General features: G+C 39.1%; 1 protein-coding gene and 2 non-coding genes across 4 annotated transcripts in view; all 3 read right to left on the bottom strand.

Annotated features, from left to right (window-relative positions):
* Positions 1 to 9,089: 9,089 nt before the first annotated feature.
* Nop58 (NOP58 ribonucleoprotein) overlaps positions 9,090 to 26,670 on the bottom strand; it is a 30,759-nt gene continuing 13,178 nt past the window's right edge. The window contains exons 5-15 of one of the 2 annotated variants that reach the window (XM_029478402.2): positions 25,527 to 25,663; positions 23,410 to 23,474; positions 21,145 to 21,279; positions 19,914 to 20,059; positions 19,366 to 19,492; positions 18,103 to 18,266; positions 16,957 to 17,091; positions 16,662 to 16,723; positions 14,593 to 14,726; positions 13,071 to 13,225; positions 9,090 to 12,437 (exon numbers count right to left, since the gene is read on the bottom strand). In XM_029478402.2, the coding sequence (XP_029334262.1) occupies positions 12,387 to 12,437; positions 13,071 to 13,225; positions 14,593 to 14,726; positions 16,662 to 16,723; positions 16,957 to 17,091; positions 18,103 to 18,266; positions 19,366 to 19,492; positions 19,914 to 20,059; positions 21,145 to 21,279; positions 23,410 to 23,474; positions 25,527 to 25,663 (1,311 nt within the window). In that variant the 3' untranslated portion in view covers positions 9,090 to 12,386. The remainder of the gene's footprint in view (positions 12,438 to 13,070; positions 13,226 to 14,592; positions 14,727 to 16,661; positions 16,724 to 16,956; positions 17,092 to 18,102; positions 18,267 to 19,365; positions 19,493 to 19,913; positions 20,060 to 21,144; positions 21,280 to 23,409; positions 23,475 to 25,526; positions 25,664 to 26,670) is intronic. The other variant, XM_021163287.2, reaches the window with a different exon arrangement.
* On the bottom strand, positions 19,243 to 19,326 carry LOC115032534 (small nucleolar RNA SNORD11). The gene has a single exon (XR_003838190.1). It is a non-coding gene; the product is annotated as a small nucleolar RNA SNORD11 (small nucleolar RNA).
* Positions 19,779 to 19,858, bottom strand: LOC115032536 (small nucleolar RNA SNORD11B). Its single transcript, XR_003838191.1, has one exon. It is a non-coding gene; the product is annotated as a small nucleolar RNA SNORD11B (small nucleolar RNA).

Here is a 26,670-nt window from a genome sequence, read left to right as displayed (position 1 = left end):
TCTCGAAAAACCAAAAAAAAAAAAAAAAAAAAAAAAAAAATTAAACCTTTGGGGGGGGGGTTCTGGCACTCAACCTCAAGGCCTTATGCATGCTAGGCAATGCTCTGCCACAGGAACTCACACCTCCAATACGTACATTTTTCATGTAGCATAGGTTAGCTCTGAACTCATACTCCTCCTGCCTCTACCTTCCATAGATTTTATTCATGTAGCATAGGTTAGCTCTGAACTCATACTCCTCCTGCCTCTACCTTCCAAGTGCTAGAATTATAGGCATAAGTCATCACTCTAGACCTAACCTATTTTCTTTCTTTTTTTTTTCGTAGAGACAGGGTTTCTCTGTATAGCCCTGGCTGTCCTGGAACTCACTTTGTAGACCAAGCTGGCCTCAGAAATCCGCCTGCCTCTGCCTCCCGAGTGCTGGGATTAAAGGCATGTGCTACCTACTACTGCCTATGTTGTTGGTTTTTTTTTTAATTTTAATATTTTTATTACATATTTTTCTCAATTACATTTCCAATGCTATCCCAAAAGTCCCCCATAGCGCCCCCCACTTCCCTACCCACCCATTCCCATTCTTTTGGCCCTGGCATTCCCCTATATTGGGGCATATAAAGTTTGCAAGTCCAATGGGCCTCTCTTTCCATTGATGGCCGACTAGGCCATCTTTCGATACATATGCAGCTAGAGACAAGAGCTCCGGGGTTCTGGTTAGTACATCATGTTGTTCCAACAATAGGGTTGCAGATCCCTTTAGCTCCTTGGGTACTTTCTCTAGCTTCTCCATTGGGAGCCCTGTGATACATCCAATAGCTGACTGTGAACATCCACTCCTGTGTTTCCTAGGCCCCGGCATCGTCTCACAAGAGACAGCTATATTTGGGTCCTTTCAGCAAAATCTTGCTAGTGTATGCAATGGTGTCAGCGTTTAGAAGCTGATTATGGGATGGATCCCTGGATACGGCAGTCTCTAAATGATCCATCCTTTCATCACAGCTACGAACTTTGTCTCTGTAACTCCTTCCCTGGGTGTTTTGATGTTGTTGTTTTTTAAGATTAAAAAGAAAATGATTTATTTGCTGGCAGTGGTGGTAACATGCCTTTAATCCCAGTACTCTGGAGGCAGAGACAGTTAGATCTCTGTTTGAAGCCAGTCTGATCTACAGAAAGAGTTCTAGGATAGACAAGACTATATAGTGAGCCTTGTCTCAGGAAAAAAAAAAAAAAAGAAAAAAATTTTTAAATTATTTTTAATTATGTGTGTTTGTGTGTCTGTATGTGGGTATGTGCATGTGAGAGCAAGTGTCTCTGTCAGTAAACGCTATGTGTGAGTGCCCATGGAGGCAGAAGACATCAGAGGCCTTGTAGCTGATGCTACAGGTAAATGTGAGCTAGTGTGTGTGCTCTTAACCCTTTGCCATCTCCCCACATCCACTAGTGTAAGTGTTGGGGATTGAAATCATCCTTTACTCCTGAGCAACTTCCAGCTCCTTCACTTCCTTTATGAGACAAGATCTTGGCTTCATCAAATAGGCAAGTTTGGCTGTAGCAAGCCACAGAGGTCTACCTTTCTCTGCTCCCCCCAATGCTGGGATCACAAGTCCACACCATCATGCCAAACGGATTCTTTGGCTCAAATCCAGGTCCTCATGCTTGTGCAGCAACTTTGCCAACTGAACTAACTCCCAACCCCTGTATCTTCCATTTCTTTAACAGTACTTCCATAGACAGTGTGTTTACTGAAGCAAGAATGCTGCAGACAACCGGGCGTGGTGGCACATGCCTTTAATCCCAGCACTCGGGAGGCAGGGGCAGGCAGATTTCTTAGTTCGAGGCCAGCCTGGTCTACTGAGTGAGTTCCAGAACAGCCAGGGCTACACAGAGAAACCCTGTCTCGAAAAACCAAAAAATAAAAAAAAGAATGCTGCAGACAGACCTCACTTGGGTCCTTGATCCACAGGCGAAACTCGGTTACAGTGGTTACAGGTGAGCAAGGAGTTGGCGCAGATGACAGACAGACACGGACACAGAGAGTGTGTATCTGAATGTCACTGATAGGCAACATTCTTACTGAATTCTAAGCCCAGAGTTGGCTCAAGGACTACCTAGGGCATTGGTGAAGACCAGGAAGCAAAGTTAGATTTTACTTAGGTATTTGGCAAGTCATTGCTTGGCGACACCTATAATAAAACAATACGGCTGGCGGTGGTGGCGCACGCCTTTAATCCCAGCACTTGGGAGGCAGAGGCAGGCAGATTTCTGAGTTCGAGGCCAGCCTGGTCTACAGAGTGAGTTCCAGGACAGCCAGGACTATACAGAGAAACCTTGTCTGGAAAAAAACAAAATAAGCCGGGCGGTGGTGGCGCACGCCTTTAATCCCAGCACTTGGGAGGCAGAGGCAGGCGGATTTCTGAGTTCGAGGCCAGCCTGGTCTACAAAGTGAGTTCCAGGACAGCCAGGGTTACACAGAGAACCCCTGTCTCGAAAAACCAAAAAAAAAAAAAAAAAAAAAAAAAAAAGAAAAAAACAAAATAAAATAAAATAAAAATAAAACAATACTGAGGGAAAGCACACAGATCCGTTCACCGACTAAAGCAAGGACATTGGAGCATTCATTATACAGGACGCCACGGTTCCAGGAGACTGTTTCTATGAACTTTTCTCCTTGGGACTGCGCCCAGGTTTCTGAGCCTGTCACGGGAGTCATTACTGGAGCGGATGTAGCACAAGAAACCTGTCTGGGACAGGATATTCTGGAGTGTGGTTTATATGGGACAGATGTGTAAGTGATATAGCTGCAATCCACTACTTGTAGAACTTGGTGATGTGGCCACACCTAACTATAAAGGATGGATAGTCTATGGGGCTGGAGAGGTGGCTCAGCGGTTAAGAGCACCGACTGCTCTTGCAAAGGTCATGAGTTCAAATCCCAGCAACCACATGATGGCTCACGACCATCCGTAATGAGATCTGATGCCCTCTTCTGGTGTGTCTGAAGACAGCTACAGTGTACTTACAAAAAGGGTGGTCTAGTTGTGTGTCCAGAAGAGGAAATGGGTCTGGTAAATTGTTGACTGATAGATGCTACATTTCCTGATTGCCTCTGGAATACTTAATTCTTGAGTTCTAAGCTTATGAAAAACAATACTGTCTGTCCAGTTTACAAGAAAAATGCTTTGTTCCTTTAGACAGAGTCCCAATGTATAATTTGGGCTGGTCTGGAACTTGCTTTGTAGACTAGGAGATCCACCTGTATCTTGTCTACCAAGTGCTGGGATCAAAGGAATATGTTACCATGTTTGGCTTGGAACAAATTTTGAGAAAAGGTCTTGTTAGGTAGTCTGGGTTAGCTTTGAACATGGTTTTCCTACCTCAGCTTCCTCCCAAATGCTGGGACTATAGACATTTACCATCACACCTAAAGGAGGTCTTGCATAAATGCTCTTGAGGAGATAGAGATATAGCTCAGTGGTTAAAATCACTTGCTCTTGCAGAAGACCTTGGTTTGGTTCCCAGAACCTACATGGTGTTTCCCAATTGTCGTGACTGTTGTTTGCATGTGCTCTAATGCCTTCTTCTGGCCTCAGGAGTACTAAGCATGCATGTGGGGTATATGCATACACACAGGCAAAGTACTTGGATATTAAAAGAAAAACAACAGGGCTGGCGAAATGGCTCAGTGGTTAGGAGCACTGACCGCTCTTCCAGAGGTCCTGAGTTCAAATCCCAGCAACCACATGGTGGCTCACAACCACCCATAATGAGATCTGATGCCCTCTTCTGGTGCGTCTGAAGACAGCTACAGTGTACTTGTGTATTAATAATAAATCCTTGGCCAGGAGTGAGCATGGACTGAGTGAGCAGAGTTGACCGGAGCAAGCGGGCTGACCAGAGCAAATGGGGTTGACTGGAGCAAGCAGAGGTACTAAATACAATTTCCAACAACCACATAAAAGCTCACAACCATCTGTACAGCTACAGTGTACTCATATGCATAAAAGTAAATAAATCTTAAAAAAAAAAAAAAAACCAACAAAACCTTAAAAGTCACTATGTATTTTTTCTCTGGCCACTAGGGGGCCTTTCTGTCTTGACAGCTAGCTTGTGGTCTCTTATCAGGCCTGTGGGTTATTAGTCTGCTGTTGACCAGCGGATCTTAGGATATAAATAGATGTATTTGTTGTCTGTTTGATTCTTTTCCTGTAGTCAAGAACACTTATTCCTGTCGTTTGGCCAAGGTTATGAAGACCATTCCTGAGGCCCTAAGAATGTATATGATGTGTTACACTTCTATGCCACAGAAATACCCTCTCAATTGCCAGAGCTCAGTTGAGTTGGGCTTAGTGATGCACACACTTAGTCTCAGCACTCAGGAGACAGAGGTAGGCAGATCTCTGAGTTTGAGACCAGCCTGGTCTACAGAGAGAGGTCCAGGACAGCCATGCCTACACAGAGAAACCCTGTCTCAAAACAAAACAGAACAAAGATGGTTGTAATGGTAGTCTCTGCAGTCACTCCCATCACCTAGTCTTTAAATGCACAGCTTCTCATAGACCCAACTTGTTTCATACCATCTGTCCTTACACCCTAATTCTCTGAGCTCTCCCTCTCTCAAGAAGGGAGTCTAGCAGGGTATGCCTTGTCCATTAGGAACTTCTCAACTTCATCTTGTAAAAAGTCTGATCATGATACCGGACCAAGCTCTGTACCTCTGGAAGAGCAAAAATCATTTTTAATTGCTGAGCTGCCCTCTCCAAAACAAAATCCCCAAATAATGTATTTTTACTCATTTAGGTTTGAGACAGGGTTTCTCTGTGTAGCTCTGGTTCTCTTTGTTCTGTACACCAAGCTGGCCTTGAACTTAGAGATCCCCTGCTTCTGTCTCCTGAGTGTGCTACCACTGCACAGCCTTTTATCAGACTAGAAGCTCCTGTCTTGTTTCCTCAGACTGCCTTGCTACCCTGACAAGTCCCTGCTAGTTACAGATGTCCCAAATAACAGTTGGGCAAGTATTTGACAAAGATCTTTATTTAGAAATAAAGAACTCAAGGTGAAATCAAAATCAGCAGCACCCTCTGGTTCTTAAAAACAGGATTTCTTTTTATTGTGACCATTTAAAAGATACAGGAAAAAAGGAAAACACCATAACAAACAGCAAAGCAATATACCACGAGTAACAACTGTAACATCTTGCTATACTGGCTCCATCTATTTATAGCCCTGAATTCTGTTGAACTACTTGAAAGTAAATTAGAGGTCAGGATACTTCTTCCTACCCTTTTTTGTTTTGTTTTTTTTCGAGACAGGGTTTCTCTGTATAGCCCTGGCTGTCCTCGAACTCAGAAATCCGCCTGCTTCTGCCTCCCGAGTGCTGGGATTAAAGGCGTGTGCTACCACGCCTGGCTACTTCTTCCTACCCTTAAAAACTAAGGTTATTCTTCTACTTAACTATAGTGCCATTATTACATCTAAAAAGTGACACAATTCTTCCAAACCATTTACTATTATCCTGTATTCAATATCTCTGATCTCTTTTCTCATGGAACTAAGATAAATCAAGGCTTATACACTGTATTTGACTCTTTCAAATCCATTTTAAACTAAGCCTGAAGTCAGAGTCTTTCCAAAGGGCTGACAGGTAATATCTATTTTAAGGTTCGTGGGCTGTTTGCAAATATTCAGTTCTTTTGGAGACATACATAGCTACAGCTTAGTCAAAGATAAAACTTCAACGAATGAGCACAGTGTGTATATGTTGTTTAGAAAGTACAGTTATAAACTCAAGACAGGTGTATAATTCCAAGTATTGTATAAAAATTAAAAAGGGTAGGAGATGCATCACAGGGTGGGGCGGGACGGGGCACTGGTCTACCATTCATAGGACCATTGACAGTCTATGATGTAGAAACCATCAACTCACAACTTCTCGTTAGGAATAATGTTAGTTGTAGCATGCATCCTTAAAACCCCAGCATTTAGCAGGCTGGAAAGATGGCTCAGCAATGAAGAGCACTTGTTGCTCTTGCAGAGGATCCAGCCTCAATTCTCAGCATCCACATTGCAGCTCACAACCATCTGACTCCAGTTCCAGAGAAACCAATGCCCTCTTCTGACCTCTAAAGGCACCAGGCATGCATGTGGTGCAGACATGCATGCAAGCAAGATACACACATTAAAGCAAAAAAAAAAAAAAAAAAAAAAAAAAAAAAAAAAGGGGTGGGGGGAACGAATGGCAGTTGAAACTCTGAGTTCTAGCCCAGTGAGAGATATACAGTGAGACTCAGCCTCAAAACACAACAATTAAAGAGTTTATAGGTTTAATCCCAGCATTTAGGAGGAAGAGGCAGGCAGATTTCTGAGTTCGAGGACAGCCTGGTCTACAGAGTGAGTTCCAGGACAGCCAAGGCTACACAGAGAAACCCTGTCTCAGAAAAACAAACAAAAAAGTTTATAGGTATGTATATATGCAAATACATGCTTACATGTTGGGTACCTGTGGAGGCCAAAAAAGTCAAATCTCTCAGAGCTATAATTCCAGGCTGCCAGACCAAACTATTCCTCTGGAGGAGCCAAAGGCATTCATAACTGTGGAACCATCTCTCCAGATAGAAAAAGAAAAATCTAGTTTCATTTTCTGGAGATAAAAGTTTTTCTTTAAAGCCCTGACTGTCCTGGAACTTGTTCTGTAGAGCAGGATGGCCTCAAACTCAGATGTGACTGCCTCTCCCTCCAGAGTGCTGGGATTAAATATTTGGTGCACCACCACCAAATAGCTTTTTATTTATCTATTGCAATGTACTTCTAACCAAATTAGGAGCTGAAGAGATGATGCAGCAGTTAAGCACCTCTTGACCTTGCAGAGACCTGGGTTCAGTTCCTAGCATCCATATGGTGGCTCACATTCATGGCTAACACCAAGGAATTTCAGGGACCAATTAATTACCCCTTTCTGACCTCAGGTAACAGGTATGCACATGGTGCATATACATACAGGCAAACATACATACATTTAAAACATTTTAAATCTTACAAATTTAAAAACTCGGCATGATAGTGCACACCTTTAATCTCTTGGGAGGCAGAGGCAGGCCAACCTGGTCTACAGAACAAGTTTGAAGACAGCTAGGGCTATAGATAAGTCCTGTCTGAAAAAATAACAAAAGCTAAAGTTGGGTTTTCTTTAAGCAACCTGGATGAAACTTTTTTGACTCCTAGCATGATTACTCAAAACAGTATTCTTATGCCTTCCACTCAAACACCTTAGAAGACATGGTCTTACTGGGCTACAACAGCCTAGGCTGGCTCCAAACTCAGTTTACCCCTAGCTTTCCCAGGTGACAGATTATAAATCTAGTCTACCAGACCAAGGTACTTTGTTTTTGGAGTGTGTGTGTGTATCCATATTTGTGAAGGTATATGTGTATCCATGGAGCAACCTTGAATGTTGTTTCCAGGCACTGCCTACCTTTCCTTGTAGAGAGGGGTCTCTCAGTGGTCTGGCACTCCCTAAGTAGGCTAGATTAGTTGAGCAACCAGTTTTGGCATCCCCAGTAATAGGATTACAATAAGCTTTACAGTAAAAGTCGTGAGAACATAGATTGTTGTGGGAGTCTTCATGCTTGCAAGCATTTCCCAGCCTCCAACTCCCTGTTTTAAATCAGTGAATGTGAACTTAAGGAGAAGTAGGATAAAACATAGAGGGCTCCCAAAAGGGAACCTCAAACAATTTTTAGTGTATGTAGAACATCTAGCTCTGAATGCTGGTACCATGCTGGAAAACAGCCTGAAAGCATGTAAAATTCTCTAAAGAAATAGTAAATATGAAACTCAAATCTTCACTTGCAGTGACAGCTGTGCCAGGCAGTTAACTCCTAGCATTAAAGACCTACCATTCCCTTCCAGTAACACTGACACAAATCAACTCCATCATAGCCAAAGTGCTCAACTGTCTTGACATCTTAACAGCTGAAAATCCAGGCTGTGCTTATGCTCATGTTTGCCTTTGGTTACCTTTGAGAGATACTCTCAGGATGTTATTTTCTGAGGACTTAAGGAAATGGTTAAAGAGCTGAGCTCGAGAAGCCTTTTGGCTTGGCTAACACAGGGAACAGAAAATTCCAGCTTTGGTGATGAGCTACCCCCAGCCTCATCTGCAGAGCAGTGGCAAGCAGGTGCTAAGACACCAAAGAGGTAATGTGGCTGAGCACGAGGTGACATCTCTTCCTGCTGTCACCTCCCAAGTGCTAGGGATACTGGCTTGCACCACACTGGGCAAACTTACTCTTTTATGTGGAGAACATGTTCCGTAACATGTATACAGTAAGAAATGGAAAACAATCTTAAGGTGATTGACAGTTCCAAAGGAGCCTTTTTACGAAACCATTATGGGTATAAATTATTGAAATGTTTTGGAGCCATACTGATAGACAAAAATTTGAGGTGGGGTCTTACCCTTGCTAGGCAAAACAACACTACCACTTTTAAGACTCCTAACCCGAACTGCACCCCACCCACTTTGAAAGTCTCATTATGGCTGGCCAGACAAGAGATTTACCTGCCTCTGCTTCCTAATTTTAAAGGTATGTGCTATTATACCTGGCCTCCGGCACTATTTTTACACTCTACCACAATAGTAAGGCTATATTTACCCATAAACCATTTCTCCATTATTTGAGCAGATTCTAACCACGTAGCCCTGGATTGCCTAAATCTCACTGACGACCAGAAAGGCCTCAAACTTGTGATGATCCTGCCTGTTTCCTCACGTGCTGGCATTACAGGAGGATAGTATCACATGGAGCTCTAGAAAATACTCAAAACACAAGCTCATGAAGAAAAGCAACCAATAGGGGGCTGGTGAGATGGCTCAGCAGGTAAGAGCACCCGACTGCTCTTCCAAAGGTCCTTAGTTCAAATCCCAGCAACCACATGGTGGCTCACAACCATCCGTAACAAGATCTGACTCCCTCTTCTGGTGTGTCTGAAGACAGCTACAGTGTACTTACATATAATAAATAAATAAATATATTTAAAAAAAAAAAAAAAAAAAAAAGAAAAGCAACCAATAACTATAGGAAAATTATTAACAAATCAATAGGAGTTAGCAATACACATCTCAGTAAGATCAAGAATGGTGATATATGCTAACAATCTGCAAACAACCAAAACAAAAACAAGCAAAATCCCCACAAAAAAAACCAAACCTCTAAAAAAATATATTATGGTTGGAAAAAATAAAAACAGCAACAGAGGCTTTTGTACCAACATTTGACACCCATCATTAAGTTTAAAGTCAATCAAAGTGAGACTGACAACTGCTCAGATATTTGCACTATGTCTATGAATAAATGAATACCCATAAACATTGCAAATGCTGTGTAGTTCTGAATGTTCTTACAAATTCAGAAAACACTAAGTTACTTGCTTACAAATCACACATAGATTTTTTCCTTAACAAAACAAAAAATTATACAATTTTTTATGAAAATTGAATTTTGAGATTGCCCAAAGTGGTCATTTGGTGTCCAACCCTGAAACGCTCTTCAATTACCTACCATGCAACACTACAGCTGAAATCATGTAGTGGCACTCATTCTACCAAAACGCAGACCACTAAATTAGTTCTAGCCTGGTGACCTAGAGAACTAAGAGTTGTTTGTATGTTAACTATGCCCAGTTTGTATGCTCACTTCCACCAGTGAACTCATAATGCAAACTTCACTTCTGGGATCATGCCTTTTATAAAAACAACCCCAAAGCCTGGGATATTTATCAATGGTAGAAAATGTTTAACATGAGTAAGACCCTTTGGTTCCATCCCTAGCACACTAAGAAGGGTTCCAAATGTTTCAAACTACTGGTTTTGATTACTATGCTAATATACTGATAATTTTGCTTGACAATCAACTCAAGCACGAAAACTCAATTTCCATCTGACATTTGTTCTACAAAATAGTTTAAAATAAACTACTGAAAACAATACAGAATTGTATTTTAAAAGTGCAGAAACAGACTAGAGATTGCCCAAGCTCTGGAAAGCACTGGTAGCTCATCTAGAGGATCTGGGATCAATTCCCAGGAGCCACATGCAGTTTGTAATTCTAGTTCCAGCTCATTAGATACCTTTTTGTGGTCTCCTGAGTACATTGCAGGTACTTTGTACAGATATACGGCAAACAAAACACCCAAAGCAAGAAATAAAACTGGCCCATAGCTGAGGGCAGGGTAGCTGACATTTGGGAGACAAAGAGACATGAAAAGTGTAACAGATAAATGCCAGTGATGCTACAGCTAGTGTGAACCCATCTGAAAACAACCAAGGTCAATAAAATGTTGACTTTTGTTGGTAAAGTTCACAAATCCACACAATGGAAGCTGTCCTTCTACATATGTAGCTTCTACATATGCACTAAGTCAGGAAATTGATACACAAATCTTTTTCTTTAAATGAAGAAAACAAAACAAAACTCACCTAGGTTCTTAAAGTTGATTTCTGAAAACATTTCTGTTCTGGAGGGTAAGTTAACATAGTTTGCTACAACCCTAGTGTGGACATTCATGCAACACTAACTACCCTAACCCATGTTATTCTACGTGGAATACGTAGGCTTGTAAATAAATGGCCTTGTACATGCTGTAATTCATTACTCCCAATGCTAAACTCACCTTAGAGAGAATCAGGTGGACTAAAGGTAACTTTCATAAAGAACCATGGGGCAGAGGGCTCCAAGTTGCTTAGAGGGGAATAGAGCTCCTCTGGATTTTGTGAAATTCAGGATCCAGACAGTATGGGGGCAGATACAGATTCTAAAAAACATTTGCATTAGGATCAAAGTGGTGAATGGTTAATTTTCTTTATTCTTTCTTTCTTTTTTGGTTTTTTGAGACAGGGTTTCTCTATGTAGCCCTGGCTGTCCTGGAACTCCCTCTGTAGACCAGGCTGGCCTGAACTCAAAAATCCGCCCACCTATGCCTCCCAAGTGTGCTGGGATTAAAGGCGTGCACCACCACGTGCACCACCAGCGAATGGTTGCCCGGCAAATGGTTAATTTTCTATTGCTAGTAGCACTATGTCTTCTTTGTTCATACCACTCAATATTCTCAACCAATAGCCAATTCTAAGAGATTTGATGGGCAGATAGTCTGATATACCATAGTTGAGACTTAATATGAAAATAAAATTTATGCAACTCAGTTAAGTCCAATCAAATAAATAAATCCAAATACAGTACTTAAAGTTAGACACAAAATTAATCACAACAGCACACCATGTCTTTCGTTTAGTGTGCTAGGCAGTTAGGATTACGAGCCTTAAACAAGTTGCAAACAGGCGGGGTGGTGGGTGCACATGCCTTTAAGACCAATACTTGGAGGCACAGGAGTTCCAGGATAGCCAGAGCTACATAATGAGATCCTGTGAGAGGAAAAGAAAGCAACCCAAAACAATGACCAACAATTCTGACCAAATGCTCTTAAACCACGAGCCAAAGTAGCCAAGAAATGTTTCAATTAGGTATTTTGTGTAAGTTATGAATTACCTTGTATTACTTTCAATCTTTTTGGTGTAAAAAATATAGGGGCTGATTTTCTTACAATGGACCTTGGGTGACATACTGACTCACAACCATCCAGGTTAAACAATGGATTCTTTTGAACTCCATAGAAAAAGGCATGTAAACAGTACACATATACACATGCAAGAAAAACAAGAGACACATAGACACGCATGGCCCAGGCAGGGAACTAAAGCTATAGTTCAGAAGTGAGGCTATGGGTTCCACCCCCAGCACAAACACCAACTGACACAAGTCTGTAATCCTGTCTCTTTGGAGGAAGATAGGAGCATCAGAAGTTCAATGTCATTCTTGGCTACACATGAGTCTACGCAATAAGACCTTGTCTCAAAAACCACACATCAAAAGTAGTGAATGATAAAAATCACAATTACCTTCTTCCTTTCTGAAGCAGATAGCAGAATGTTCTCAGTTTTAAAACTTGAGAAGGCAAGGGGAACATAAGATCTTAAATTGGTCTGTCTAATCACCACCTTCCAAAAAGCTATTTAAAACTTTGGAATTTCCAATCCCTGGCAACTCACTTTTCAACAATAACAGTACCTAGTCTAATGTTAAGTTCAACATAGAAAGGGCTAAAGATTCTCTGCCTAAAATATAAAGAGATCACAAAACTGCCTTATAATACAAAGAAAATATTTTATTTGTGTATCAAAGACTCTAAGGTTAACAGTTGATGTCAAGACACAAAAAGGCTTGAAAAGCTATAGATATTCAACCTCCCTTGATTATTTTAGAGCATATGATATGCTCTGCTCCCAACTGAATCTTAAGCATGATGTGTTCGGGTGACAGGACTATGGTTCCTTTACATTAGTCTTCAGCATCTTTCTTCTTTTTCTTTTTCTTCTTTTTCTCTGGACTCTGAAAATAATCAACAAGAAAGCTGTTTGCAATAGTGGACATTTTATAATCAACTTTTCCTTATAAATTGCAAAATTTACTCTTAGAACATAAATTTTGTACTAAAAAGTCTAAAACTGTTATGTCAACAAAGCAAGCTTCAGTAAACCATGAGTTGGGGGCATGGTGACAGTACTTACCTTGCATACATAAAGCTTTTAGTTAGGTTCAATTCTTAGCACAGTAAACTCTTTTCATGGTAAGAAACTAAATTTGAGGGCTTGTGAGATAGCTCAGCAGTTAAGAGCTGCTCTTCTAGAGGTCCTGAGTTCAATTCCCAGCAACCACAATGTGGCTCACAAGGACCTGAGGCCCTCTCCCAGCATGTAGGTGTACATGCAGACAGAACACTCCTACGTTTAAAATAATACATAAATAAATGAATTTAAAAAAACAAACAAACAACTAAAATTGAGAACTGGACTCTATAATAAAAATATCATTAAGCACTTTTGTTTTTCTATGTTTTCCCTATCAAACACCTGGTCATTTCTGACTAACAATACAGTACCTATTATAAACATCTATGCTTAAGGTTTGTTTTAAATGCCCTGAAATAAACTCAAAATGTAAAACAACACCAAAATCACATACAGGAACTGCTGTGCTGGTACATGGCTCCTCCTCGGAAAGTGGCTCTTCCTTTATGTGTTTCTTTTTATCCTTCTTCTTTTTCTTCTTTACAGTCGGCTCCTCTTCTACTACCTGTTCTTCCTCCGCCTCCTCCTCCATCTCCTCCTCTACTTCAGCTGGTGTAAGAATTATGATTGTATTAGACCTCCTTCTTTCTGTCATTATAGTCAACTCTTTTATCCTTGTCTAATACTATTAACCTTAAAATAATCTAAACAAAGCTGAAATAAGTTTTTCACAATTAGCTTTTATTATAAGTCAGCATTAAAACAAAGGTGAAATCAATTACGTAGCCTGATGGTTTTGGAAGGTCAAGAAGTGAAAATTTCTATATCTTTACCTATTTAAGAATGTTTGATTAGATTTAAAGTTTTATCCTGAAAGCAGAGAAATGGCTCAATTGGTAAAGGGCTTACTATATACAAGCATAAGGACCTAACCTCAGCTCTCCAGCACAAGGAAGAAATCAGATATAGTGCTGGAAGCCTGCATTCCAACATTGGGGGAGGAGACAGAGGTCTTCCTGTACCTTGATGGTAAACTAACCTAGACAATCCTAGAGCACTAAGTTCAGTGAGATACACTGTCTTAAACATCAGGCGCTGATGTTCATTCTAGTGTCTATCTCTAGTATCTAGAAACACATGCAAAACCACAGCACACCCAAAGAGCTGTTATCTTTATGACTATTCAGTGAGATAGGAGAGACATGAAATAAATAATATACCAGACAATAAAAGATAATACTAAGGATAAAAATGAAGCAGAAGTTAGGGAGATATTTAAGAAGGCATTATACATGGAAATTCCAACACAAAGGTCAAAGATGAAGGAAAGTGGTATCAAGAGTATGCAAGAATATTGTGAAGCATGTATTTGGGTAGATGACTTGCAGGTGTATGAGAGAGCCAAAGGGCTACTATACAATTGACATTGTTAATCAAGTATAGATAGCTTTCTAGAAGCTGTCTTGAAATACTATTCTGATAATGAACAATTTATTCTATGAACCAGAGAATGAAGAAAATCACTGCTTTATCCTAAAGCTACCCAGTTCCACAATAGTTCAGCATCCATACTAAAACTTTTGTATATTTAGTAATATACTGAATTCTGCACACTTAATGACACATTACTTTATAAAATCTAACTTAATATTCTCTTAACTACCCAAAGAACATAATGACATATTAAAACATCCGTTTTCAATGAATGCAATACCTAAGAAAGCTATGGTTAAAAAAAAAAAAAAAAAAAAGATAATTGAGTGTATTATTATTCAAAGGATTAAATGGAAAATAGGGCATCAGGTAAAGGCATTTGTGGTGAGGCTTGTGGACCTGAGTCTGTTCAACTCCTGGACCCAGTCACACGATGTGTCCTCCACAAGTGTGCTGTGCCACACTACCCCATCCATCCCCAACAAAATTAAATAAAAATGCAATGTTCTTTGTTTGTTTTCTTTTTGAAAATTCAAACTAACCTTTAATTTTAATCTTGGCTTTTTTTGCTTTCTTTTCAGTAATTTCATCCTCTTTATCTACCTCTTCTATTTTGCGTTTTTTAGAACAAGTTGGAAGTGTGGAGTCACCAGAGGGATCGTAAGTCTTCACTTCACTGAAAAAACCAAATAAATTGTGGAAAATCTTTACAAATACCTGTAACTGAAATAGTTCAAGAGAAAAGCAATACTGTTGTATAATGCAAGAGTACATAATGCTGTTTAGTTCAAGCAGCTTTAGGGGACTTTAGGTCAGGCACAGTCAAGAAATGACTCTAGGCTCTACTATTCCATGAAAAGCAGCATCATTAGAGGGGGAAATGATCAAGTGAAACCACTGTCCAAGTAACTCAAAGTAAAGCTGCACTAAGTCAATGCTTATTCACATAATCCCATTTAGACACATCTTCACCACAAGCTGTAAGTGACAAAGAACTTACAGATCCCCTATAAAGTCAACTAAATCTCAAGGCTGGTGTGTTTAGTTGCAGGAATCTAAAATATTCTGCCCACCAAAGTTGTAAATGAATGGTGGTTTCACTTTATAAAGTGCTGCAAATATTAACCATCTAATAATAAAAAGCTACTCACAAAAAGACAACTGAATGGACTTTATATGTTTATAATTATGTCATTAAATATTGCTGTGTCTATAAATACCCTATGATTTCATTGAATTCCACACATAATAGGGATGTTAGCATATGCCTAAACCCCAAAAGCTGAGATATTGAGGAAGAATCATCCTGAATTCAAGGCCAGATAAAAGGATAGCAATACAGCAGTATCTTGCCTTTTCTTTAATACAAAACAGGGTCCTCTGTTGCTCAGACTGGCTTCCAACTTGCTAGCCAGGCAAATATGAACACTATAAATTTCTAGCCATATTGCCTCTATTTCCCAAGCCTTTCCCTAAAGGACCCTGATAGTCTCTTTATCATAGTAGACAAACTACTCCATTTCAGTCATCACAACTCACAATTCCCACTTTCCCTAAAACATACAAGTAAAGTCTAAATACTCTTTATAAAGATAGACTATTATTTTTTAAATCTGTCAGGGGGTTTTAGAAAAACTTTCATTATAGATACCTCTTTAAGTTTTTAAACAAATGGCACACAACAGAGGAAGTGAAATGACTGAATTAAACCCATGTTGATGAAGCAGCAGCAGTTGGCAGACAAGAATAAAAACATCTGATGCCAAGGTCAACCTTATTTCAATCCCAGAGACTATAGGTGGGAAGGCAAAACAACTCAAGTTGTCCCCTGATCTCCACATGAGCTTTGGCTTGCCCACATAAACACAACCCCCAACACATACAAATACATGCAAAAAAGAAAAATTTGTCTATGATAAAAACAAAAACTGTGAATGTGGAAAACAAAATGGCAAGGAAAAATTATGTAAGGAATGCGTATACAGACAGCATGGTGGTGATTGTAATTAAGATGTTCCCGAAAATTGCTCACAAGACCTTAAGTACTGTTGACACACAAAAGATCTTGCCTGTCAGCTTGACTTAGCAATTCTACAACTCAATATTTCTCAAACTACTGACATGCTAAATGTGATTTATTTGCCATTTTTAAAAAGTTTTGTTGATTTCCTGTATGCCTGAAATTTGATCAAACTCAGGTACTCTGCAAGAATAGTATATCCTCTGAACTACTGAGCCATTACTCCAGACTCCTTGTATTAAAAAAAGAAAGGAAAAAGAAAAAAAAAAATGAAAAAAGAAAGAAAGAAAAAAAAGACCTGAGCATTTTGTCTGCATGTTATGTATGCACATATATGTACAAGTGTGTCTGGTTGTGAGCAACCATATGGGTCCTGGGAACAAAAACTTAGGTCCTCTAAAAGATGACCTGAACAAATGCTTTTAATTGCTGATCCATCGCTCTAGCCCCTTGCCAAATTTCATAAGAATTAGTCCATACTGCTGTGTCTTAAGTTACAATAATAATTATAGTAATGCCCCCCAAAACAAAAAACACCTGTCAAAACATTTAAATTAACAAAACCAAGTCTTCATTCTTAAATGACTTTACCTTCTGTGTTCATACTTTTCTGCTTTTGCTAATGCCTTTCCTGTTCCACTTATTTTTCTTATCTAAAAAGAAAAATGAAAATTACATCAAAACCTGTAACACATCTTCTACTGCACACAGCAATGCCATAGGATGTGACAATGGTTTTGCTAATTTGAACAAACGTGTCAATGACTAATACTATTAGCACATCAGCTCCTATCTAAGAAATAAGAAATGCTGTGGTAACACGAAATGCTTCTAGCTCATGAAGACAGTCAGCGAGCATCTGCCATAGGAAGAAGGTGGTTCTTACCCCTCTGTCCTCCAAAATCCTCAACCTGGCCTCTAATTTGGCTCTGTTCTCAACTCCCATTGCAGAACTGGAATCTTCACCAAAAGCGTCGTATCTGATAGCCAAAACAGTTTTGGCTGCCAGCATTCGAGAAATCTGTCATCAACAAAAGCATAAAATGAGAGGCAGCATTGATTCTTTTCAGAAAACATAAAATCCTCAATTGTTTACTCAGGAGAAAATTATAAGAAATCACATTACCATTTATTCTATGCCTACTAATGAAAAAGTCCAATTCAGTCTTTCTCTCTGTTCTTTCCTACCTTTGACTCAGAACCAAATCTGATGAGCTGAATTCTACAAGTTGTCCTGTCTCTGGCCCGAGTCCATACATACTCAAGCTTCTTGAGGGCTAGGAACACAGCTTAGGGCTACAGTTGACACCCAGCACATGATGCCTCACACCCAGTCTCAGATGTAGAGGAAAGGAGAAGCTGCTCCTTTAACATTTACAGTATCCATTATTTGTGTTAGTGGCTGTGGATTTCATGAAATTCCAGTTTAATCCTACTTAATTACATAAGTATCTAAAGAAACACACAGAAATATGCAAAATAGACCTCCAAATCTGGTTTTTAGAAAATCTTCAGTACATTGTATATGCATACAATTTACTATTATATATAAATGTCAGTAGCAGCAGACTGTTTTTTTAAAAACCATATCTTGTAACAAATAAAAATACCTTTTACTTATTATAGTAAACTAAAAGAAAACTGTTGTTATAGTTTATATAGTATATATATATATATAGTATATTATATATATATATAATATACTATATATAATATATATAATAACTATATATTATATATATATAATATATAATAACTATATATAGTTATTATATACTATACAGTAGGAGAAAAAAATAAAAAAAAAAATAAAGCTCATGGGTAGGAGAGAAGGCTTAGCTATTAACACTATTTGCTAGTCTTACTGAGAACCTGGATATAGTTCCTTTTAGACAAGGCAGGTAACAACCACTCAATTCCCAAGTACCAAGGGACTTGATGCTCTCCTCTTCCAGCCTTGCACATAGTATAGACATATACAAAAAACATTATCTTGAAAAGTTCAAAAAAAGGTAGAAAAACTACAACTCACCTTTCCTTTGTGTTTGGGACTTGACTGGCCTACAAGAGAAGCATGATAAATAAGTCCATATTTAGGTGTGTCTCGTCTAGATTTGAGGGCCCTGAAAAGTGCTTTTTCTGCTCCAAGAATCTGAACTGTAGAAGCTGCATGCTTGGCCAAATTCAAAAGAGAACCTAAAATAAATAAATAAATAAATAGTTTACAAAATACTTCCAGGTATACTCTGGATTCTATACTAGTATATTGATTTCCCTGAAAATCCTAATGCTTCTTCCTGTTATTCCTAGTGCAAGGAAAGCTATCAACTGGAGAACTCAATCTGTACATTCAGTAGCATGCTCACAAGATTCTGAAAATCAAGCATGCCATAGCTGTAGATACATTAGGTCATATCATTAGTATTGAGCCGGAGTTATTTGTTTTATTTACTCTCTACAGGTGAATGAAATGTATCTAGATGTATACATAGATATTCTGCTGGATTTGCTGCATGGAAATACATAAAACACTAATGGTACAAACTCAAATTCCAGCTGGTCAATGCATTTCTACCGCTTTTCAGGTTACCTACTGGGTGAAAGTAATGATAACAGCCCACAGCATCATGACTTATAGCAGAGGATACCTGAATGGATTATTTGTCTGATACTGCTGAAGAAATTCTTTTAGCTTTAAAAGAGATCTGCAAAGCATAGACTGCATTGTGTCCCATTAAAACTGTAATTTAAAAAATTCATTCAAAATTGGTCTAATGAACTTTTTTTTAAAATATTTTTTAATTACGTACTTTCCTCAATTACATTTCCAATGCTATCCCAAAAGTCCCCCCCTCCCCTCCCCTACCCACCCACTCCCACTTTTTGGCCCTGGCATTCCCCTGTACTGAGGCATATAAAGTTTGCAAGTCCAATGGGCTTCTCTTTCCAGTGATGGCCGACTAGGCCATCTTTTGATACAAATGTAGCTAGAGACAAGAGCTCCCGGGTACTGGTTAGATCATAATGTTGTTCCACCTATAGCGTTGCTGATCTCTTTAGCTCCTTGGATACTTTCTCTAGCTCCAAAGAACTCTTTTTGATCCTGAGGACTGAGCTTAAGACTTAAACATGATAACGTAAACAAAGTTTATCCTTTTGACCAAGGACCACGTTGTCTCAGAAGAGGTAGTGACTGAAGCTGCCCTCATTATTCAAAAAGAACTCAGGCAAAGCATCAGAAATCATCATTGAACACATGGTCTTTAGTCCTTACAAATCACATTAAGGCTGTCACCTGCATGAGCAATAAGCCGTGCTCCAACTAATTCTCCAACCATGACTGTAACGTTAGGTGCAATGGCCATCATTCGATTTTGCAGATATTCATACAGCTGAGTTCTATATTCAGAAATTTCAATTACCTAAAATAAGGAATAAAATAAGGAAGTCAAAGTATACTTAATTCACTTTGAAATTTTTAAGATTTCAATATTCACAAATGGAAATACACAGGCAACTCACTGACAGATCTTAAAAGTACAGGGCTGGACTGAGATTATGTGAGTATGGGAGTAAGAGGCAAGTCTGGGAGCCTGATGAAAATAAGATACAGAGCTATCTCATAAAAGCAAACACTAAACAAAAAACTGTGTAACATAAAGAATTCACTTATCTATCTCACTATGTCTACATAAATATGCACAAAAAAGATGGCATCAGATGAGGTAGTGACTGAACACCTTCATATATTGTCAGGTGAACAAATAAAAAAATCATCATTGCCACCTGCAAATTATGAGACTTAGAAAGACCTCAAGTGCAGCCTCTGTGGATGTAATGTACCTGCGTACACAGATGTAGAATGTTGCAAATATCTTCTTCAGAAACCTCTGTTCCCATAGATATCTCTGCAGCTGCTTTCACTTCTGCTTCTACTTCCTCAGACAGGAATTCAGAGAGAGAGGCAGATGCATAGTTCTTCCTGTCCCCTATGGAATTTTTGCAGATGAAGCAGAATCATTTCTCAGTATTATCTTTCCTTATGTAAAGGCTTGATTTAGAAATAAACTTTCTTCAAAACACATCCAAGTAAAACTAAGACAAAGCATCTTATAGATTCACTTCAGGAAAGGTGCCAACCGAGAACAGGATTAAAGAGAATCTCATTTGAAGATGCAATATTTTGAAACTGTTCCCCACCCCCCTCTCTGAGACAAGGTTATTTGTACAGCCCTGGTTGTCCAGAAACTCTCTCTATAGACCAGGCTGGTGAATTCAGAGACCCTCCTGCTTCTTCCTCTGGGAAGTGCTGGGACCGCCAGCTGGAGCTTTCTTTCAGTCTAGAACTTTTGCTAGACCACACAGCCAAAATTAATAATATACCTTGAGATTAACACTGCTACTGTCCTACCATGTACTCTGCCTGTTTAACCTGCCTTTAATAGAACAGTTCAATAATCAACCTCATTCGACTTGATTTCTCATGTAATCAACTTTTAGAATCTAATCCAAAGAATAGCTGTAATCTTTTTTTTTTTTTAAAGGCCAGATTTGAAGCAAGCTTTATTAAATACTGACCAGGTCCATACTCAATATTCCCAGTATATGGCCAAATAACTGTAACCTTACAAATCTACCATAAAGCTAAAAGCAACATTTTTATGTATTAGGTAATAAACAATAATCTTGGCTATCTGGGTCAGTTGGATTCATTAGGATACTGACTTTACCCGTTATTTGCAAAGTCAGATACTCAAAAGAAGCCATGTTTATTAAAAATAACCAAAATATGAAAAAGGTGGTACACACCTTTAATACTAGTATTCTGGAGGCAGAGATGGGCAAATTTGCATTTGAGGCCAGCTTGGTCTATAGAGTGAGTTCTAGTACAGCCAAAGCTACACAAAGAAACTGTTTGAAAACCCAGAATCAAACCAAACCACAAAGTAAATGTTCAAATTATTTTATTAGTTACATTTGTAATTAAAAAAAAAAGCTTCAGTAATCTTAAGTATTCAATACAAAACCTACTGAGTTATACCAAATTAATTTTTCCCTATAACAATCAACTCACCAACTTTCTGTAAACACTTGCAGTATGTCAGATTATCCGAGATAATTTTCCCTAACTCAGGGAAATGCCAGCCATACCATTCCCTACACCGCATAATGTAGTTGTTTAGTTCTTTATCCAAGTCATCTAATAAGGCTGTGAAATGAAATAAAAACAGAACTAATGAGATTGATAGTTAACATACACAACAGATTGCCTTAAAGCAGTTAAGTAAAATTTTAAGTTAAGTAAAAATTTAGTTGTATAAAGTACATTTATAACCATCTCTTTTCAAAATATCCTCCAAATTGAGTATCTTATACCCTTTACCCATGGAGCCAGGTACTAAAGGTTTAATACCAGCAATCTAGAGGTGGATGCTGCAGTTTAAGGCTAGTATGATTTTCATAGGCTAGCTAGAGCTACATAGTAAGACTCCATTTCCAAGCAAGCAAACAAACCAAAGACAAACATAATGGCCCAGGGAGTAAAGTCACTTGCTTTATCCTGATAACTTGAGTCTAATCACCAAGACCCACATGATGAAACAAGGAATGAGACTTACATAAGTTGCCTCTTAATACAACGAATTCTGTGGTGTATATAAAGCCACATAATGTATAATAATACTCCTACAACTATTGATTGATCTCCTATAACTCCCAAGAATCTGTAAACTCTCTATTCTAGGAATCTCATGAGTGAAACAATGAGCAATTTCTCTTTTGTTTTCGCCTTGCTTCTTTACAATAAAAAAAAAAAAAAAGATCCTGTGAATGTACAGACACACTATGCCTAGAACTGGATAGGTATGACCCACTTTGGGCATTAAATCCTGCTCCCTTCGAAGAGCCATATCCGTGGAAAAGCCACTGATTTCTGTTCACACTGTGGCATGCATTATGTTATTTCTCTTAAATGCCAAATAGCCTCACACTGTATGTGTATATAGCTATTTACATTTTTTTTATTCACTCTTGGTTAACATTTTTCCTTTAAAAAAATTTATTATATTTATGTGTACACTGTAGTTGCTTTTAGACACACAAGAAGGCATCATATTCCATTACAGATGGTTGTGTGCCACCATGTGGTTGCTGGGAATTGAACTCAGGACCTTTGGAAGTGCTCTTAACTGCTGTTCCAGCCCCAAAATCCTTTTTAACTCTAGTAAATAATACTGTTATGAACTCAGGTATGATAACCCAAAGAACTTAAGTCTTATGATTTTAATTCTTTTGATACACATTAAGTAATGGAATTGTTAGTCAAATCAATTTTTATTACTTGCAAATACTATAAACTTTGATATTTCTTAAAATTGCTTAATTTAGGGGCTGGAGAGATGGCTCAGTGGTTAAGAGCACCGACTGCTCTTCCAAAGGTCTCCAGTTCAAGTCCCAGCAACCACATGGTGGCTCACAACCATCCGTAATGAGATCTGAAGTGCTTTTCTGGTGCATCTGAAGACAGCTACAGGGTACTTAGATATTATAATAATAAATAAATCTTAAAAAAAAAATTCTCGGGCTGGTGAGATGGCTCAGTGGGTAAGAGCACCCGACTGCTCTTCCGAAGGTCCAGAGTTCAAATCCCAGCAACCACATGGTGGCTCACAACCATCCGCAACGAGATCTGGCGCCCTTTTCTGGAATGTCTGAAGACAGCTACAGTGTACATACATATAATAAATAAATAAATCTTTAAAAAAAAAAAAAAAATTCTCAATTTAGCCAGGCAGTGGTGACGCACACCTTTAATTTAAGCACTTAGGAGCAGAGGCAGGCAGATGTCTTGAGTTTTCGAGGCCAGCCTCGTCTACAGAGTGAGTTCCAGGACAGCCAGGGCTACACAGAGAAAACCTGTCTCGAAACACCCCCAAAAGAAAGTCAAGTATTTGGAAGTGGGGGCCATAATGTATGTAAAGTTTGTAATAATAATAATAATAATGGTAATAATAACAACATGACATACAATATAACATATGATATAATACATTATACACTATATTACATATTTGTACTACAAATGTTACGTAATATTATGCTCAATTTATGAGAACCTAAAAAAGGACAGGTGAAATATAGAACTATAAAGATTCCTCTGAGATCAATCAGTATGTATTAACAGTCCCTCATCAAGAGAATCAAAGCTTATATTTTTTTCTACTGTGCTTTCCCAATTATCTACTTATTAAAGTTTTAGTTCATCATTTTCAACAGACAGAAATAGTAACAACATTTAGGAAAAAAATATAACTAAACAGTCAGATGGCCATGTACTTACAAATTGCCTGAACAATCATTGTGTCCACCTTATCAGCACTGAATTTCAATCTGTATCGAGACAGGCTGGAGACATGAAAAATAAATTAGACAACATTTTTTTTGTTTTGTTTTGTTTTTTGTTTTTCGAGACAGGGTTTCTCTGTATAGCCCTGGCTGTCCTGGAACTCACTTTGTAGACCAGGCTGGCCTCGAACTCAGAAATCCACCTGCCTCTGCCTCCCGAGTGCTGGGATTAAAGGCGTGCGCCACCACGCCCGGCGACAACATTTTTTACAAGCACATTAACTAACTTCATTGTGTGTCACCTGAGTGGGTACCTAAGTGTAGGCTAGAAATCTACCTTGTTTTTTGAGGCAGGGTTTATCATTGGACTGGAATTTGCAGACTAGGTTAGGCTGGCTAGCAATTGAGCTCCAGGATCTGTCTGTCTCTCCCTATGCCCTGGAAATTTAACTGGCCACTCCCAGGATCTTTACCTGGGATCTAGGGGATTGTCAAATACCTTATAAACTGAGTTATTTCCTAAAACTCCTTGGTCTTTCAAGATGGAGATTCACTGTACAGCTTAGGCTGGCCTTTGAACCCAGTGTTTTCCCACCACAGCGTCTGGTTACCAGGGTTAAGACCATGTCAAAAGCTCAGTAAAAGAAACCTTGACAGCGTACTAAATTCACCTTGAAAAGGGTTTTAGTGTTAAATCTCTATTCTCACCTAGATTGTCTTTATAAGTGGGAAAAAAACCTGCTAGATATGAGTGTGTTGCATAAAGCCATTTTGAGATGATGTAAATCTAGTTATACTAAATAGGTTGTTTTATTTACATACCTATTTACATACCTAGAAGGGCTTTAATATAGCTTAGTATGGCTAGTTTTTTTCTTTTTAAAGATTTATTTACTTATTTTATGTAAGTGCACTGTATGTGTCTTCAGACATCCCAGAAGAGGGCGTCTGATCTCATTACGGATGGTTGTGAGCGACCATGTGGTTGCTGGGATTTAAACTCAGGACCTTCGGTAGAGCAGTCTGTGCTCTTAACCACTTAGCTTTGAATTCGCCACATACTGAGGATGAATAGACCTGTACCAATACAGCCTATATTTCTGTATGAATTAATTTGTTACGGTGAGAAAGGTAATTAATAGGATATAGCAAGTCATATTGATTTCATAGTTTTGTTGCTTTTACATAGGTCTTCAATACACTCAAAAGAAATACCACAGCCTTTGTATAATATCTGGATACAGAAAATTATAGAAAAGGCTTCATGTGAGCTAGCAAATCATGTTATTAATGACATCTGTAGCCTTACAATTGCATACCTCAGGGGATTATCTTTACATTGCAGAACATTTTCAGTGTATCTTGAATATATACATAGGTTTTTCGAGACAGGGTTTCTCAGTGTAGCCCTGGCTGTCCTTGAACTCACTCTGTAGACTAGTCTGGCCTACAGAAATCCACCTGCCTCTGACTGCCAAGTGCTGGAATTAAAGGTGTGCGCCATCGCTGCTGGACTTAGTATCTCTGATTTTTATCAGAAAGCAGTTGGGTTTTTTTTTTTTAAGTGTTGTACTATTTTTAAGCACTATACATAAAACCCTTTCTTACCTGGCTGTCCTGAAACTTCATCTGTAAACCAGACTATCTGGGATCTCAGAGTGCTGGGATTAAAGGTATGTTCCACCACTGCCAATTAGGACACTACTTTCAACAATCCTAGCATGTTATGGCTCGCTGAGTAATAAAGATGGCTCAGCAGGTAAGTGTACTTGCTATACAATCATGAGCCGGGGAAGTCTGATCCCAGTACCTACATAACAAGCCAGCAATTCCATGTGTGCCTAAACCTCAGCTGGGAGGCAGAAGGATCAATGAGGTTTGCGGATTTCTGGCCTAGCCCAGGAAACCAGGGGGAGAGTCTGCCTCAAAGGAATAGGAAGGATGAAGGGACACCTGACAGCCTTTTCTGGCCGAACCAGAAACACGTGTACACAGTAAAGTTCTTTCTCGACGGGCAGTGTGGTGCACGCCTTTAATCCCAGCACTCGGGAGGCAGTATATAAATATGTGTATGTATACGAGTAAGCATATATTTAACTTTTCTGTACTTACCTGTGGGCCAATCCAAGACACATGGCTGCCATCTCACGTGGTTCTACCCCAGGAATCAAGCCATCCATTTGTGATCGGATTCCTCTCATAAGTTCATTAACAACAGGACTATGGATACAGCTGAGATTCAATTTTTCCTATAAAAGAAATTCACATTAAATGAAAAAAAAAGTTTCTTGAAAATTCACCATTGTGAGTTTTCAGATATTGTCTTTTAAGAATTCACCAATGTAGCCAGGCAGAAGTGGCACACATCTTTGATCCCAGCACTTGGGAGGCAGAGGCAGGGGGATTTCTGAGTACAGCCTGGTCTACAGAGTGAGTTCCAGGACAGCCAGGGCTATACAGAGAAACCATGTCTTGAAAAACCAAAAAGAATTCACTAATTAATGTGAATTCACAGGCTCAACTCAAACTCACAGTAACAAGCTGCCTCAGTCTCCGGAAATGTTAAGTGTGGCCTCCCTCAACCCTGAAGCAGGCTGATCCAGACTTTTTGACCTTGTTGCCACTGAGAAGGAAATTACCTGGGGTGGTGCCTCCGACCTAGAAGGCTCTTTCTTTTGTTCTGCCACCAGCCACTACTCTCACCAACTGCTACCTGCTGAGAAGCACCTGATACATTTTGGAGGAACATCCTATTCTGCACATCACCTACAGGCTTGCTCCAGACAGGAAGACTGGACAGGGGGTGGGGTGGGGAATAGGCCTTCCCCTTTTATAAGTAGTCTCTCGTAGTAAACTGGAGAGCCTTGAACAGAATCATGTCTTGGCTCCATTAACCTCTCGTCGTCTAAGTCTCTTTCATCCCCAGCCTGCCTCCCTGGTGTACCAGGTCCTTGTAAGCCGCAGGCAGGGATACAACAGATAAGCATGAACTACCTCACTGGAATCTGGTATTTTAAAACAATATTGATCTCAGGGTATAATATATATACTTTTCTCAACTGTACATAGTGTTTGTTTCTAGTATGTTTGTTAAGAAGTTGATGGAAATTAAATAGAGAAACCTTCCAATTACCCTTTTGGCTAGGCTACATCCCAAGATGCAAAGCATTATTAAATCTGAGGAAGTTTTTTTCTTGCTTGTTGGACTAAGTGGACTACTGCTATTTTATTTGATTTCCAGACTTTTAAAATCTGC

The sequence above is a fragment of the Mus caroli genome, unplaced genomic scaffold (assembly GCF_978045245.1).
Source record: "Mus caroli unplaced genomic scaffold, Mus_caroli_1 scaffold_1, whole genome shotgun sequence".
Taxonomy (NCBI): Eukaryota; Metazoa; Chordata; class Mammalia; order Rodentia; family Muridae; genus Mus; species Mus caroli.
Note: the sequence above shows the minus strand (reverse complement) of the source record. Positions and strands in the feature narration are given on the sequence as shown.